Source organism: Homalodisca vitripennis, chromosome 5 (assembly GCF_021130785.1).
Source record: "Homalodisca vitripennis isolate AUS2020 chromosome 5, UT_GWSS_2.1, whole genome shotgun sequence".
In the NCBI taxonomy this organism is placed as follows: domain Eukaryota; kingdom Metazoa; phylum Arthropoda; class Insecta; order Hemiptera; family Cicadellidae; genus Homalodisca; species Homalodisca vitripennis.
In genome coordinates, this window is record NC_060211.1 from 93,371,194 (window position 1) to 93,388,735 (window position 17,542).

A 17,542-nucleotide genomic window follows, 5' to 3' on the forward strand; every position below is an offset into this window, starting at 1 on the left:
ATTCAATTGATGTCTCTATGGTTCTGTTCACCTTTTCCCACTGATAAAAATTGACATCAAACTTTTTACTCAAATACTTGGAAAGCTATCACTAGACTGCTCAAAGTACTACAGTATTAACACTCTGGTCCAGGAATGTTGTGAACATATTGTGTGTTCTACCTCAGCTAATATCATTGTTCCAGAATCTGTTTATAAACACTATTCCTGTTTGGTGCTGTTTGAAGTTTGTTTTTGTCAATGGAAGGATTGTGAAGGAAGCAGGATTTTTCTGGATATTTGCCATTGTTCAGTGATATAATAAATCACTAACATTACATTTCGAGATCTGCAATCTAATCTATTCTTCAGTCAATCTAATGTAACTAACATAAAAAATTAATATAAACTAAGTTAAAATAAACAAATTATACCAGAGCATTGTGACATGGATATGTCAGGAATCACAACTATCATATTGTGTGTCAACTTCACTAATTCTGAAACATCCACTTAATAAAAAACAAAACACAACACTAATTATTAAAACTGACCTACAGAATTCAGGTCACAATAGGTCTGCATTGGCCGATTAACCACCTATGACCAGAGGCCAATAGTAAATGGCAATTGTCATGGCAGAAACAAGATGGCGGCAATAAAAGGAGGGAACAGGAGTGAGCTTTTTTATTATTGGTTCATACTAGATGAACTTCTTAAAACCACACCATGAGTCCACATTGGTTTATTAAAAATATCTAATTTAGTTTGATACTTTTGGTTCATTTTTCAGAATAGACAACTCAAGGCCAACAATTTGGTCCAACAATGATATGCAGTTTATTCAAAGACCATTGTATGAATTGGAACCTCATTTCTTTAAAAGGAAATTAATCAAGGCTTCATACATTAAATTGGCAGACCAACCAATCAATGAACCATCAGTCGAGATTAGGCAAATGTCCGTAAAAATCCTGTTTCCTTCACTATTCCCATCACAAAGGCAAATGCAACATTAGAGTTTTTTTTTTACTTTAACTGTCAAAGGACTTGCGTATCCTTCAAATTAAAAAATCTGAGGCAGAAATAGAAATACATTAACTGAATTAATTCTATTCAGATCTGATTTATAGAGCTCACTGATACCAATTAACAAAAAAGAACCCATTTGCAAATATTTTACAACAAAGTTAGCTTAAGCGTCTAAAATAAGAAATTTTAATTTTGAAATTACACTGTTAAACTTCAGCAGGTTAAAATACCAGAAGAAATATATGTCTGCTTCTATCTCTTACTGTTTAAAAATTGTATCACAAAACATAATTTGTATGTCGGTTTATGAAATTTTATAAACTATTTTTTAAATTGAATGAAATAAAAACATTTTCTAATGCATTTACGAGGTGTGTTCAGAAAGTAAGTACAGTTCATTCTACTGCCACCATAGCGCTGCTATTCGGTACTCCGCACATGCACAATAGCCGTCCTTGTTCAATGGCTATCAACTCACGCCATTTTAGTTGTTCTATGTTGTGTTTTCAGTTTTCTCTGAACGTTCAAAATGTTTAAGACAACTAGTGATCCCGATGATTGTGAGATTCATTCTGTAATAAGATTTTTGAACGCAAGGAATGTGAAACTGGCTGAAATTTACTGTCAACTTTGAGATGTTTACGAGGAAGACGTGATAAGTGAAGGAATATTGAGAAAGTGGGTTAGAATGTTCAATGGCAGTCGAACAAATGTACATGATGAGAATCGGAACGGTCCGCCGATGATCATCACCGATGATCTGGTAAGAGCAGTTGACAAAAAAATGCAAGAGAACAGACATACTTACATATTTCTATATTATAACTACAGCTACCTAAAGCTGGCAACACTTCTTCACAGCTGATTAAATGTATAGTATTCCGGATTCAATGCATCCAATATACATAATTATGTTTTGGCTGACATTTTAAACAGTTATCTTTTACTGTTATATAAAGTTCAAATAAAAATATGTTCCTTTTAAAAGGACCTTTTATTTGACATACAATTTATTGTGCTCCACTTTTTCAGAATTTTGAGTTATAGATTTTTTTAGGCATTCTTCAAGCTTTTAAAATAAAAGTGCCCCTATCAAACTTTCACTTAAAAAAGTAGCTCCATGATAAACTTGAAAAAATCAGGCATTGTCCCATGCTTACTTATGCTAACATCATATAAAATTTTAAGGACCTATTTTAAAACATTTTGGTGCATCTGTACATACAGTTAAAGGTAACTGACTTTTTTTGCACCAAAATTTACAGCGTAAACAGACTTTTAAATTGATGTTTAAATGTTTCAATTCTCAAAAAGCATACTTATTGGGTTATTTTGTATATTTCAGAACATAAAAATTAGTTTCATTAGATTCTGTGACATAGGGAAATGAGAAAGAAAAAGTTTTAAAAAGTAAACTATAGCCACAGATATAAATACCCCATGGATGGTCTACTTCACCTGGTAATATAAAAATAAACACAAAAGAAAACACAAAAATTATTATTATTTACTTAATTCTTCTAAGTCTCATAATTTTTATAATGCTACCCGTTATACAGGACTAAATAAAATAAACAACAACATACAACAATGTACTACATCTAAAAGGAATTGTTCAAATTTAAACAAATGTGAATCTATTCTGCTGAGAAAGAGCAACTGAATTGTTTCAGTCAAGAAGTATTTTGTTGTATTTAATTTAAGCAAAGGTTAAATAAAAATTCCTTTCTGAAATGGATGTGTGTTAATCTCAAAGAAAAGTTTAGCTGGACTATATCATCTTAAATCCCAATCATCTCTAAAACTGAATTAGGAAAAACGGCTTATTGGTTCACTTGGATTGTATTTTTGATCCAAGGAATAACTGAAAGATGTGGGAATTAGTCAAATTCTTAACAAATTTTTATGTAGTCATCTAGTACATCCCTTACTCAAACCAAAAAAATTGTATACATATGTTGTTGCTAACTTTTTAAAGTAGAATGAGATTTATTTGTTCGCCAAGTGTGCAGATATAAACAACATCCTACAGTTCATTGAACAAAAGTGCAAATTAAAGTTATTAAACAGGAATGAGAATAAAGCTTATGTGCAATTTTTTAATACTGAATTTAAATCATCATAAAGCCTCACCTAGTCAAACTTGGTACGCAATCGCTCTCGCAGCAAGACAGGCACCAGAGACAGGATAGAGAAGAGTCCCAGCAGAGTGACAGAAGTCCAAGACCATGTGCTGGACATAGATGTCAGCTGCTGAAGAGTCTGGCCTGCCTGGATAGCCACAAACGAAGGAGGAGCCACACCTAAATAGTACAGAATAATATTGTAGGTGAACTAACAAAATTTAAAAGGTATATATAGATATTCGAGGATCGTTCAAAAACAAGTTTCCGAGGCATATGATTGGCAAATGGATGCGGGTAGTGGCGAGACCTAAACGGTACTATATATTCAGTGTACACCAGCACTGTCTCAGTGAAGATCTCTACGCTATTTTAAAAGGCGTGTTTTTTAAGTCAGGTCCCTTTAAACATAAGTACACGAAAGGTTATTTCAAAAAAATAAATTTATTTTCTGAAAGTACATCCTTCACTCAATTTTTCAACATAGTTACCAAGTTTGTTCAAATACTAATCATACCACTCAACCAATTTTAAATACCCTCTTCATAAAAACTTGCCGCCTGCTCCAATAACAAAAGAGTTCACTGCTGTTTTTATGTTGTCGTCATCATTGTAACGGTTGCCATTGAGGTGTTATTTGAAGTGGAGGAACACATAGTAATCACTCGGCGCAAAATCAAGACTGTGGATGGGTAGTCAAAAACTTTTCAGCCAAAACTGTTCAGTAAATCGTGGGTGTGATGAGCCGTGTGAATGGAAAAGGAAGCCACCTTCTTTGTGATAATGAGTCAAGAAATTCATCACACACTCAAATCTTTGATTTTTGTGGTCCTCTGTTAGGAATTTCAGGACCCAAGGGGAGCACAGTTTCCTAAACTTTATGTATTGTAAGAGACAGAAACAATGTTGTAAAGCATTGATCTCGACATGTCAGGAAATTCGTTTGAGAGACCTGTTATGTGGAAGCGCCTGCTCTCACCAATCCTCGTTTCAATTGAAGCCACCAAATCATCTGTAACCAAAGAAGGGCAACCGAAGCAGTCCCCATCATGAACATTGTCAAGGGCATCTTTGAATTGTCATACCCACTCACACACTTTGCTTTTACTCATAACAGTATCACCGTACACTTCGAAAATCTGTTGATGAATTTTTGCATTAGACAGGTTCCTTGATGACAAAAACCGAATCACTGAGCGAAGTTCACATGCGGCGGGCGAGTTGATAGTCTTAAAAATTTGTAAGTGCAGAACAGAACCATACACGTTAGCTACAGAGCTGAAACTGAGCATAGTGGCTCTTGAGGCATGCCAATATACATACCGCTCGTTGGGTACGCACATGAACTACTAGTGTCTACAAAAAACGGACTTTACTTAAAAAACACACCTCGTAAGTGCTCAACACTAGTATTCACAATAGCCATTGCAATCAACTCTCCCATAGACTGAGAAGTACGTAGTGTCATTAGATTTCTTTAAGCAAAGAAATTGCAACTGATGCAAATTAATTGTGAATTGTGTTTTGTGTTCAAACATGACTGTACTACAGTTAAAAAATTGTGCTTATTATTTCATGGAGTATAATATCAGGGTGGTTACTGAAATCGTAAACAAAATACATTAATCAAAGTTTCTCCCAAATTCCTGTAAAATTTGCAAGCATACTGATGTGAATTATTTTACTGGCTCCGGAACAGATCATCCAGCACAATGGCAATTGTACAAGCACAATGATTTTACTAATAATATCATGTGAATGAAATATGGGTTTGTTAAATTAGTTCCACACATTTTAAAATTTAATAATACATTTTATGCAGTATACAATCTTTTTATGTCTAGCCTACTTGAGAAATGGATGATAACACATCAAATCATTAAGTTTTTGAATATTACTCTGTTATTGCGGGTATTTAACCCTATAAGTGGCGGTCATTTGTGGTCTCAGTGGCAGGCCGTTTTTGGGTAAATTGCCGTGATCGTTAAACTTATTTTTAGAAAATATTATCTAAGTGATAACCTAGCAACATTATATATTTTTGTTTTCCTTATGAACTATAGAATAAGAATAAATATAATATTTGGTGCCTTACCATTATTTTCAGATTAATATCATTGTAGATGTGTAAAAAAATGTTTTTAGAAAAAATAATTTTTAAGTTCTACTGTCCGTCACTTTGAAACTACTGGAGCTACAAAATAATGTCAAATTCACAGAATATACACAATTTTATTCTAAACAAATTACTTCATATACATTTTTTTCTATTTACAAGAACAAAAAAGTTAGATGGGAAAAACTAAATCTATGTATAAACTGGTTTTTTTTACTCCCGAGTCACTAGAAGGGTAGGAGGAAGGTGTCTTTTCCTCCCAGTAGTGTAGGGCCTATAATAGTATAATAGTGGCTTAGTTTGTCACACAGTATATTTCGTAAATATAAAACAGGAATTGTCTTATCGCAAACCTCTCCCCATCCTCAGACAGAGAGGTCAAAGTCGAACGATCTAGTAGATAACATGACTACAGATTCTCGCCGCCCGTTCAGCTTGTGCGCCGCATTCTTGTACTTTTCGTGCCGAAGTGTCTGTCGCTTTGTTGTACTTCCGTGTTTTACTGTGTGTGTCATAGATTGGTGATGGGTGACACTATGAGAATTTGGGATTTACCCAGGAGCGAAGAGGGGGCCATTCGTTTTTTACAAGATCATGACTAGTTGTCTACATCTAAAATATGCGTTGCGGTCGGCAGTTGCTGCTGAAGGCGGAAATCCACTAGACTCACTCATCCTTGATATTGCTGCTTTCTGGGCGTCACAGGAAACCCATTAACAAATAATAATCATTGTAAGTTTGTAATTGAAGAGTTGCTTTTTCGTTCTATAATGTTTTTTTTTTTCTATAAATTTATTTGTTTGTGTTGCTCATACTGGTGTAGTCGGTATAATCCCAAAGTACCCCAACATTTTCCATGACGAACGAATAACCTAAACATTTACCGGTAACACGAACAACGCGATAAACAATAATATACTGACAATAACAGTACGCAAAGTCGCCAAACAAAACAGTGACAAGACGAGTAGACAGCTGTTCTCTCGTCTGCCGCCAGGTCATACGAAAACCGTCGGAATCATTTAAGCTAGCAAACATTAGTAACATGAATACACACTATACTGTATGATATGTATAGGAAATTTCATGGAGAATACGATAGTTCAAACTAGGCCTAAAAATAATGGACGGTTGCGGAGCAACGGCCTTAAATGTGAAGCGATGGCTGTGACGGCGCTTACCACTTCGCGGCGGCGTGAATCATATGTCTCAGACGGCGCTTGCCACTTAGAGGGTTAAAGAGAAAGACCAAAAGTCAAGAGATGGCAAGTGAGTTCACTAATAAATCATATAGAATGCTAACACAACAGTAATTGTAAGCAAAGTAAGATTTTTTTTAACTCAGCTATAGGACGTTTTGGCCATCAATACTCCCGATCAGCTGTTATCCATGAATACACATGCTCATATAAAACAACATAAACAATAAATATATGAATTCTAGTCAAATTTTATTAATGAAATCAAAATATTTCCTTATTTTCTATAACTATGAAGTTTTCTAGATAGTATTGTGATAGTGTATAAGATAAATAGATACAACAAATTGAAGCACCTTTCCATTTCCATTATTTTATAAAATTCAAGCATGATTCCCATTTTTCCTGACAAAAACTATTCAAGCATAATTCCATTTTCCTGGAATTACCGATTTTCCTGGAATTCCCGATGTAACTAGCCTGAATGTAATATGAAATATTCATAATGAAAAGCGAAGTGGCTGACAGTCTGTGGTTACTGATGACCTCTTTGAAAATACTTTCATAAGGTTAGGGAAAATCAAAGATTCACAACCAGTTTATTGACAGCATTTTTTGCAAATATCAGTAACTGTAGTAAATAAAATTGTGACTGATAAGAGATGAAAACATTGTCATCAACAATTGGTTACATGCTCAGACAATGGATTTTGAGAAAAGCTTATACCTAGATACAGAAAGTAAATCGTAGTGTTGAAAAATAATTAAAAAAATGTTCTTTCAAATGTCTGAGTAAAAAAGCTGCAAAAGTTACGTATATTTTAAAAATTAATTAAACCATATTATTTTCTGAATGAATCATTAACTTGTACAATAATTTCAAACCTATTCCCGTTAGCAACCTACGTTATCCCTCCTCAACCACTAAAGTTGAGTAGCTATAAAAAATAGCTTACATTAAAAAATTAAATGAACAATATTGGTACTTACTGTTATTACAGTGAAATAACTAGCAAAACAACTGACAAAAAAAGTGTCACATCTTTATAAAGACAATTGTTTCTCCACCACCCAGCTGCCTCTACTCCTCCCCCTCACTATTTTATATCAACTGGCTGGTATTTAAATTTCTAGAAATGTAACACTATGATCGAATCAAACTCTTTATCCTCAAAAATAAAATGATTGAAAAATAACCACTTGTGACACACACACACACACACGACTTCTGCCATCATCTCTGTCCATTCCTCAAGCAAGTTTTTTACACACAGAGCAGAAATGTATTTCTTTATTAGCTGATCAGTCTACTGCATAACTTTAAATTATTAAGTTCATCCAATTATATTTTTGGCATAGAAGATGACACAATATGGAACTAATATGTACTAAATTATTATTTTTCAATGGTTAAATACTTAAAAAAAGAATCCACACTTGGAACTTATTTCACTAAGTAAAAGCATTTTTATTACATGTACAAATTATTATAGATCAATTAAATATTATCACTAACTCTATAAGCTCTCACGTGTTGAGTGACTAAATAAGTACTATTGTTTGTGGTTGTGGAGCAAAGGGTTACAAGTTATTAATAGAAGACCTACCTATAAAAGTCCCGAGCCAAAACGGAGCTATGGGAACGTTCACTAAGGGAGCAGCGATATTGATGAACCAATTGGGCAGAAAGGGAGTGATTCTCAGGAACAAGATGTAGTTGAATATATTATGTCTGTGCTTTTTCACCTGTCAAGTTAAAATACAACGTTGAAATAAATATATATGGTTCATTCATTACAAAATACAAAGTCTGTCAAAATTATTATAATCATTTTAAACTTGTGTCAAAATTATTATAATCATTTTAAACTTGTAATATTTTACCCTTTAAAATAAAAAAAATGGTTTCACATCATCAAGGTTTTGTTCAATCCTAAAAAATAGCTCATCATTACAACTTATAGAAATTTCAAAAAATGTTGTTTTTTTCAAAAAATATAATAAACCCTTCTTTGAATTATTTATGTCTATTCCAAATATATAGTTTAAAATCAACTATAACAAATGTGTAAACGACAAATTTTGTAATGCAAATATTTGTTTTGATCTCTTTTTTAATCGGCTATTGAAACTTTTCTAAGTTATACTTTAATTTTATGGGAGTTCGACAACCTATGCAATAATGCTAGTATTACTGGGACAACTTTTATGTTATTGTCACGTCCATTACAGTCACTTTAATTAAGTACAGCATACAATATTTAGTAATGCTTCATGCAATTTGGTATGCAATTACATAACCTTAATTTTTAGGCTCACCAAAGAAAATATTTGCTATAGTATATATTTTTCACCAAAAAGTCATCTGCTTGTCCCATCCATTACAGAACAGCTGAACAGTTGAACTTAAGGCTTAAGTACTCAAAGACTATTGTTTTCATTTTAAGTTGCATTGATACAAATCTATATTGAAGCAGATAATTTTCAAGATAATAGAGATCATGGTCTAGATGACAGCAGAGATAACATAAAAAGTTAGACTAATATCTAGACTAGTTTTTTTTTACTAATTAAAACTAGTCATGCTATCAACTGGTTTGTAAATACTGCTGAGTAAATATTTTTTAGCTAAATAAGACTATCTTCCAATTTTTGAGAATTCAACTTTTTGTACTTGTATTACTCAATTTGAACAAACTTGTTTCCATGTACTTTATTATTTATTCTTTAATATTCTATAATTTAATCTTTTAACATCCAATTATTTCTTCCTTTTATGATTTTTTTAGAACACGATTATATAGTTTTTAAAGTTCTATTGATTTAAAATTTTAATACAAGCAAATAATTTAGTTTTATGGTTTTTAAAACTATCCAAAATATATAAAAGTAATTTAAATATCAAACACTACTTTATCCTGTAAGACCTAGCCAAATAGATGTTTGAGAAATGAATAAGAACAATCAACATAATGTAGAGAGGGCTGAGAGGATGACTCTTACCATGAGAGAGTAGCGAATGGCACGGTCAGGGAAGTACTTGTAGACGAGACGACGGCCAGCCAGGTGGGACAGTAAGTAGCAGAAGCTCGCTCCAGTTGCTGAGCAGAAGCAAACCAGGCCCAGTGCAAGAGGGAAAGGGAACAAGAACCCTGACAGGATCGACAAAGAGATTGATCCTGGAATGGCAAATGTCTGCAAGCTGCTCCACAGTTAAGGATAACATGGGAGTATAAATTTCAACTACACTACCATTGTAGGATGTGTGTACAATAAACACTATGCCGCTCAGTAGTGAGTGTTAAATTGTCTTACGTGGATATAAATTAAAAATCAATTGATTTACTCAATGTTAAGCATTTACGCCATCTGCTGGCCAATCGCCTTCTTAGGGAACCTGGCACTAATATTTCATCACCTTTACCATCGCTCTCTGCATTGTGCTGCCATCATATTAAAGTTTCTTTTTACTTCTTATAAAATAATTTAATTCTACTCACAGTCATATTTTCTGTGTTCACTGAACGGTATTTGCACTATGCTACCTAGAAGTGAAGTAAAAAAAATGTTTGTACATTACTCCAATAACAGTGTTGGAGGATGTATATATATATTCATCTTTTTTGATAGAATCAACAAGAAAAGGAGTATAGATACATTTCTTAAATTAGGGTTAACATATTATTTTAATTATCAGTTTTTAAATATAAATAAGGTACAAATGTTTCTGTGAAAATACAAATTATTATTTCCCTTGCTTTAATCTTGAGGTGTAATAATAATTGTATTAATACCAACACATCACTCAGAATGAAATAAGTTTTAGAAGGATGTACGAGTTGTTAATATTTTTGTTCAAACAAGATTGTTTAATATTAACAAATGTGAATTAGTGTTCTCCTGTGGTACAGCGTTCAAATTAATTCAGCCCAGTAGCGGTAAAGATGTGTCGTGGTAACATGAGAATAAATTAAACAATACGATTCAAAAAATCAAAAAGAATAGAAACCAATGATTGTGTGACTAGGATACAATATGTAGGTGACTACGACAGCAGCCAAGACTTCATAGTAGTTGCGGTCTTTGTGTTTCTCCAGAACCCGTCCCAACTCCTTGGCCTCTTCTACGTCCCATGGCAGCTTTATGTGTTTCTTCTCCTCACTGAACACAACAGTAAGTATATATTATATCTATAATATTCTGTTATACACATCAAAACTATGTAGAACATTAAAAAAGACTCACATAAAGAAAGAGTGGAGCAGAAACAGTCCTACTGTTACTTTGTGGTTTCTTATTTGTTACAAAGACAACTGTACCACAAGAGTCTTAGAGTATTATTAAATCTGATTTTGTTTGACACCTACTATCCAATGTTAAATGGCTTTGATGTAAACCAAACCCCATCCAAAATCAAAAATAATCTCAATCAAAACTTTAAAATGTAGTGAAACCTACATTATATGAGCAAAACTATGATAAGTTACTGCAAATATAACAAATTTTAATAGTACAACTTAGTTTATCTTTTTACTCCAATATCTCAACATTTTCAGATAATAATTTGCCGCTCCTTGACATCCATAGGATTACCCAAGATATAAGTAAAAACATCAATTTTTGCTACACACATTCTACGCAATTTAACAACCGTTGCAACCATATACTTGATGATTCCAAGATAATTCTTAAGTTTCAAAAACATTAGGTGGTCACTGGGTACTAAATTGGCTGTGTGGAGAATGATCAAATTGTTTCCCGCCAATATTTGTGTTGGAATATGAGATGTTGAGTTTTGTCCCTATGTGGATGGGCATTGTCATGTAACGAAACAATGCCATTTTCGATAGTTTAAATGCTTCGTAACATTTTTGCCATACAGAACACTTTTTAAAACTTGAGGAAACTCCTTTAATAATGAATAAATCATGAAGTGTTTGTTATTTTAACTTTTCGTTCACTTTCTGCACCAAATCATCAGTGATCACCGAGGGTCGTCCATTCCATTCCTTGCAATAAACATTCTTTCGCCCATCTCTGAATGCTCTTACCATTTGCATATCATTTTATCACAATTAATGTTTTCTCCATACACTTTAAAAATCTGACACTGATTTCTCAGACCTTCATCACTAAGAAAACAAAAAAAAACAGCACATATTACACAGTCATCAGGAATTTCAATTGATGGCTCAGCATTAAAAATATATATAAACAGATGTAAATACTATCAATTGTTGCCATGATGACATATGTAGATTTTTAACATATTTAGGTACACATTGTGCAAACGAGGAATACTGACCACAGCACTATCAGCAGAATTTCAACATGGTATTTACTTAAAACACACACACTTCATTATTTGGCCTATCAGTTAACAATGGAATAGAAGGGCAAAGTACAGTAACTTTCAGTGAAACATTGACCAACATTGAGTTACACTAACGATTTATCATATTAACAAAATATGTTACAGCTAATATATTAGAGAATATTTCACCTCCCATTTTCATCAGTTGGCAGCAAATTTAACTGTATCCAATTGGTTACAGTTCAATTACATTAGTGATACAATATTTCCTTATCTAGTACTGAATAGAATTAAGGGAATCAGAACATCCACAGCAGACAGATAAATCGTTAATTATTGAAAAAGTAAGTAGTAGCTACTTGAAGGTTAAAATTAGTCAAAAGTAAGGAAGAGCCAGAGCCTGCATGATTTAAGGCATTGGTCTCTAGGTCTGAAATAGAAATAGCAGAGACTCTGTCTCTCCTTTGTATTTTGTTCAGACCCCTTAGAGTACAGTGGCCCATCTTAATAACAGAACATGACTATAAAAAGGAAGCCAATACCTTACTTTTTTTTCTAAAATAAAATAAAAAATACTTGGGTTGGGAGGAAAATTTGTTTTCATGCAGTTGTAATAACAGGATGTCCATTGACAGCTGATTGATGAATATAAAAGATGAGATTACTAGCTCATTGTTGTAGTTTTATGTACTCATTATAAAACTTGTTTGGATTCCGTACATGTTGTTTTGCTAGATTGATCTTTAAATTTTGTTTTATTTGCCAACTATTAGATATAAAATTTACTAGTTTACACAATTTTATTATTCCTTTTTCTTGTTATAAATGAGACTCTATACTAAATATAATGAATTAACAACAATGATCTAGTAATTTCACCTTTTGAATGTGATAATCAGCTAAAATTTAAGTAGTATAAATTTAACTAATTGATTATCTTTATTATTAATATTTCTAATTTTATGAGTGTACCAAATGACATCAAATAAATGCTAGTAATCTCATCAGTTAAATGCAACAATCAGCTGATTATTAAGCAGCAGTTAAACAACATTAATTTAATACTTGATCAGTATATTCAAGTTTAGAATGGGGCTCATTACCCTTTCAGGGCCAGGACCAAATATGAGATGCTGCAACATTTTTTCACATATCATATCCCCTTGTGACTAGTCAAAAGTGCCAGGCTAAAATTGGCAATTTTGCAGTCTCTTAGATTTATAACTTTTCATAAAAATTAGAGAATGACCTAATAGTTGCACCAAATTACTCGTATAGATATATACTATCAACAAAAAAAAAATATAGATGTAGTTTTAAGTCATTTAAAATTTTAAAAAAATAATGTTTTATTTTTTTTAATTAAACAGTTCAAAAGAGTTGAGATGGCGAGACCAGATCAGAAGAGACATAAGAAAACTGGGAAGAAGGGAAGAAGAGGCAATGGATAGAGAGATCTGGAGGCAGTGTGTTGGCGAGGCAAAGTACCACCTTGGGTATCAAGAGCCACGGCAGTAAGTAAGTAAGTAAATGTTTTATTAGATTACATAAAAAAAAAAATTTTATTTTTTCATTTTTTTTGTAAATAACTAAAAAATGAAAAATAATTTTACTGTGGGAAGCTATTTTATTATATTGTACATTTAGAAAGGAACAACCATAGAAAATTTTGTGTTATTTCTCTCATAAATAAATTTTTTATGACACATTTTGTATAAATATACGCATAATTGTACTTCGCAACATTTTATAAGTGATACAGCAACTGACTCTTAAACTTCAAGAAACTTAAAATAAATATTCACATTATGGATGTACCGGTAAACAGATGATTGTAGGATCCATAAACAGTTTCAATACAGTTAAAAACACTATTTACCAAGAAATATTTACACAATTTTATTTGAAATTTATTTACACTTTTTCTATTTACAAATATGCTACTCACAATTTCATTCCCGTGAGATCGCAAATTGTCAGTCATTGTAACTACTACACACAATAGCTAAGCACGTAACTACTAACACTACTAATATTTACAACCACAAAATAAAATAATGAAGAAGAATCCAGCATACAATAATACGATTACACTAGAGCATAAAGAATTAACAACAATAGCTCGAGTCAGCTGATGATGTCACGTGACAATTACGAAATAAAAATGATATTCATATTAATTATCTACAAATATACCAGGGAATAAAAAAACATAAAACTTTAATCATTTGACGTCGTATTTATTTAAGAAAACGACGAATATCAAGGCAACTATATATTGTCGCCTGGTGCCTTTCGCGTATGTCACCGACGGCAATATTTTGCCGGCAAGGGTTAAAACCTTTCCTGTTCAGTTATTATTTGTCATAGCGAAATAAATTTGGTATCAAAATGTTTACCTAACATAACCCATATTTTACTATTCTTACAAACTTTACATAAAATCTCTCGATTTTGAGTAATTACAGTTTGTAATTGTTGTATGACTGCTATTTTTAAACTTAATATAATATTTGTATAAAATTTCTTCAAAATATGTTTTAATTGGACTGTAACAAATTTTGTTAAAGTAAACTTTATACCTCTATTGAATTCAAGTATATCATTTTTCCTATAAAAAAAAACAAACAGAGAAAGTGTAAACTAAGCAAGATAGGACTTTACTTTACATGATATTTCTTATTTACTTTGACCTGACAAATTAAATGGTGAAGTTTGATAGAGAAATTATGGACCCCCTGAATATAACGTGAAATTCATCCCAGGCTCATTCAAATGCTTCTTCAAACTTGATATCCCTTTACCTTAGCACTTGTGACCCTACATCTCACTTTATTCGTAATCTTCTAGAAATAAATTTCTTGATTCCTACGCAATCCTTAAAAATGGTCAATAATTGCACCAGTATTTTTATTCCCATTATCAGCGTTGATTATAAAAGTGTAGGCTATTTCATTTGACCTTGTCTTATATGAGAATACTCACGGCTCCAGTTCAGGAAACTTAAAGTAGATGTATGTGAGAGCAAGAATGGAGCAGACGAAGATGGAAGCTATGATGATGACTGCAGAGCGGGTGCTCACACTCTCTGACATCTGTAGTTGGGCTGAAACAGAACAACACTATGATATATTATGGTATGCTTACTATATTCCATACAATTATTTTCATACTGCCAATGAGCGCTGTACATTTTTTATATTTCAGAATAAAATATACAGTACATGTAATGGCTCTACATGGACACAAGTTTAAGGAAATGAGTAGGCAAAACCCCAGATAGTATAAGAAGAATAAAATGTACAGCCTACTTTTTAATATCCCTCTGTAATTTAATGTTTACAACTCCTTCAGACCGACTGTACTGAAAAGAACTAGAGTTTTACCCCATAAGAGAAATGTTAACATTTCATTTTTATGCCTTTAATTTTAGTTATAGAATTATGGGAAATGCCTTAGAACTGTAATGGCATAATTAATAAGCATCCAAATAGTTTTTAATTTTTCTTGAGAAAGTGTATACTTTTTGAATATTCAAACAATAAAGTACAAAAGAGTTCGAGATTTTTTTCTGTTTAGAATAAATATATTTAAGATATTTTTATGTGTGCTTATCATATCTGGAGAATGAGCCACCTCCTATAATTCTACAATGAAAAATAAGGTTATAAAATGAATTAATTTCCCAGATAGAATACTAAATTCACTCAAACACATAAACAAATACACACATAATAAATTTAGAACCCTGAGGGACACCATAGACCATTGTAATTAATTTTGTCAACAGCAATATTCCAAATTTCCTTGCACTTATGTTGATCCTTCAGATAAGGACTGACCAATAAGAGGGGGAAATCCTATTGGCCAGTAAGTGCTACATTCCTCTAATTGAGAATCATATTGACATCTTTGCTAGAGTTAGTACAGGCATAATGCCTTATGTCACCAAGCAAAATTCTGCTCTACAAAAGTTTTTAGATTACCCTATGTAGTCTAGTCCACATATTGTGTATTGAATAAGGCTGAATACAAATAGAGCAAGTCTTCAAGAAAGGATATCAAATAATTGAAAAGTTGAAAAATAAAGACTTGCTGGTTTTTTACGGTAATATGTTCATGATAGTTGCTGGGATGTCTAAAACAATAGTGGATAATGTTCTTTTCTGTATGTTTAATCTCCTCCTAGGGAAATTTCCATAATGGCTGTGACTTCTGCGTGAAAAACTGTGGGATAAGGACCCACAGAGACCACCAGCTCACTGTGTTGTCTCACTCCCACAATCCCAGCACCTGTGCCACTTTTTGTTTTAGAGCCATCCGTATTTTTTGCTACAAACACTATTTTGAAAAGTATTGTTGATGGACTAACTAGAAAGTTTACCTGAGCTCAAAGTGCTCTAAATTAAAAATTGCATTATCATTTGGAATTATTATCCACAGAAATTTCTTTCCAAACTCTTTACTAAACACCGGAAGAATTAAAATAGGACAAAAGTTACTTGTTAAGACGATCTTTTTGAATTGGAATGTTTTTATAACCCTTCCTGCCAAACAAAATCTTCATATCTTACTTCCTGAAAGGTAATTTGGCAATAAATAAATAAAATTACAAACTCATATTGTTGAATACCTTCAAACCTTTGAATACCAGTTCCTAAAATTGTATGTATCAATATTGCAGCTTATATTGTAATGTTAAGAAAATATTAAGCTTCAATAAGAAAACTTGCTAAAAAGTATATAGAATTGTAGTGTACTCATATAGTATAATACAGGTAGTGTATGTTTGTATGCTTCCTTATGCGTACCTGTTATGTATTTGTGCACACGTAATAGTGTTTCACATACCATATGAAAAGTTTGTGCACATTATGATATACAGTACACACATGGATATAACATTCCAGCAACTCACCATACTAGTGCCCTGTGTTGCAATATAGAATTTAATGAAAAAGTTTTGATAGGAGTGAAATATTACAGTGATAGCATTATTTCTCTATGCCCTGATAGTTCACACTTATCTATAGATATTTTGTTACAACATGGCCATTATATTTTTCAACAGTAGTTACTCTTAACGATCAATATTTTACTACTTGCTCAGATCGAATTTGAAAATCTATAAAATATTAACTAGAATCGTAAAATATACAACACTGTACATTTTCCTGTTTAGAACATATAAAACACTATGCAGAGATGTTAAACAAATGGGAGGAATTTGAAAAACACAAATAAGATTTAGTACAGTAAACATTTTATATTTCAAAAGTTCTCTTAGATCTGAAAGAAAGTAATTAAAGTAAAGTAGTCATTAAAAAAATATTGAATCAATTAATGTTCGGCCATATGGTTACAGTAATAAGTGTTTATTAATAAGTGAAAATAATTTTCTAATTCATCAATAGCCAAAATATTCTGGGGGTACTGATTAATGTATAGTGTTGTGAATTTTATTCAGCTCCTCTTTTTTCACCTTAACACTTTAACTCCCATGTGTATTATTTATATACGCACTTAAGTTCATGGGCGGCCCATGTGTATTTTTTTTATACACAGTGAAATTATACTTTAAAAATGTTATAAATTTAAGTACCTACCCAATATGGTCCAAGTGTCTCATTGTACTGGTAATGGGTACAGGAATATGTGAATACATGAAAAAATAGCCTAATGCCCATAGGGAGCTGTTTATGAAGTGTGTAAAAATATGATACACATGGGCCTGGGTAATAAAATCATGTACGCAAGATGGGACAAAAAACCCTAAGAA

The 17,542-nt window shown here is 32.2% G+C and overlaps 1 protein-coding gene across 4 annotated transcripts in view; it reads right to left on the reverse strand.

The window, feature by feature from the left end:
* Positions 1-17,542, reverse strand: part of LOC124362530 (transmembrane protein 41B) — a 32,630-nt gene that overhangs the window by 5,685 nt on the left and 9,403 nt on the right. For 3 of the 4 annotated variants that reach the window (XM_046817117.1, XM_046817118.1, XM_046817115.1), the window contains exons 2-6: positions 14,749-14,869; positions 10,482-10,610; positions 9,453-9,651; positions 8,057-8,195; positions 3,145-3,314 (exon numbers count right to left, since the gene is read on the reverse strand). In XM_046817117.1, coding sequence (XP_046673073.1) covers positions 3,145-3,314; positions 8,057-8,195; positions 9,453-9,651; positions 10,482-10,610; positions 14,749-14,869 — 758 coding nt within the window. Of the gene's footprint in view, positions 1-3,144; positions 3,315-8,056; positions 8,196-9,452; positions 9,652-10,481; positions 10,611-14,748; positions 14,870-16,574; positions 16,690-17,542 lie in introns of those variants that run through there. The other variant, XM_046817116.1, reaches the window with a different exon arrangement.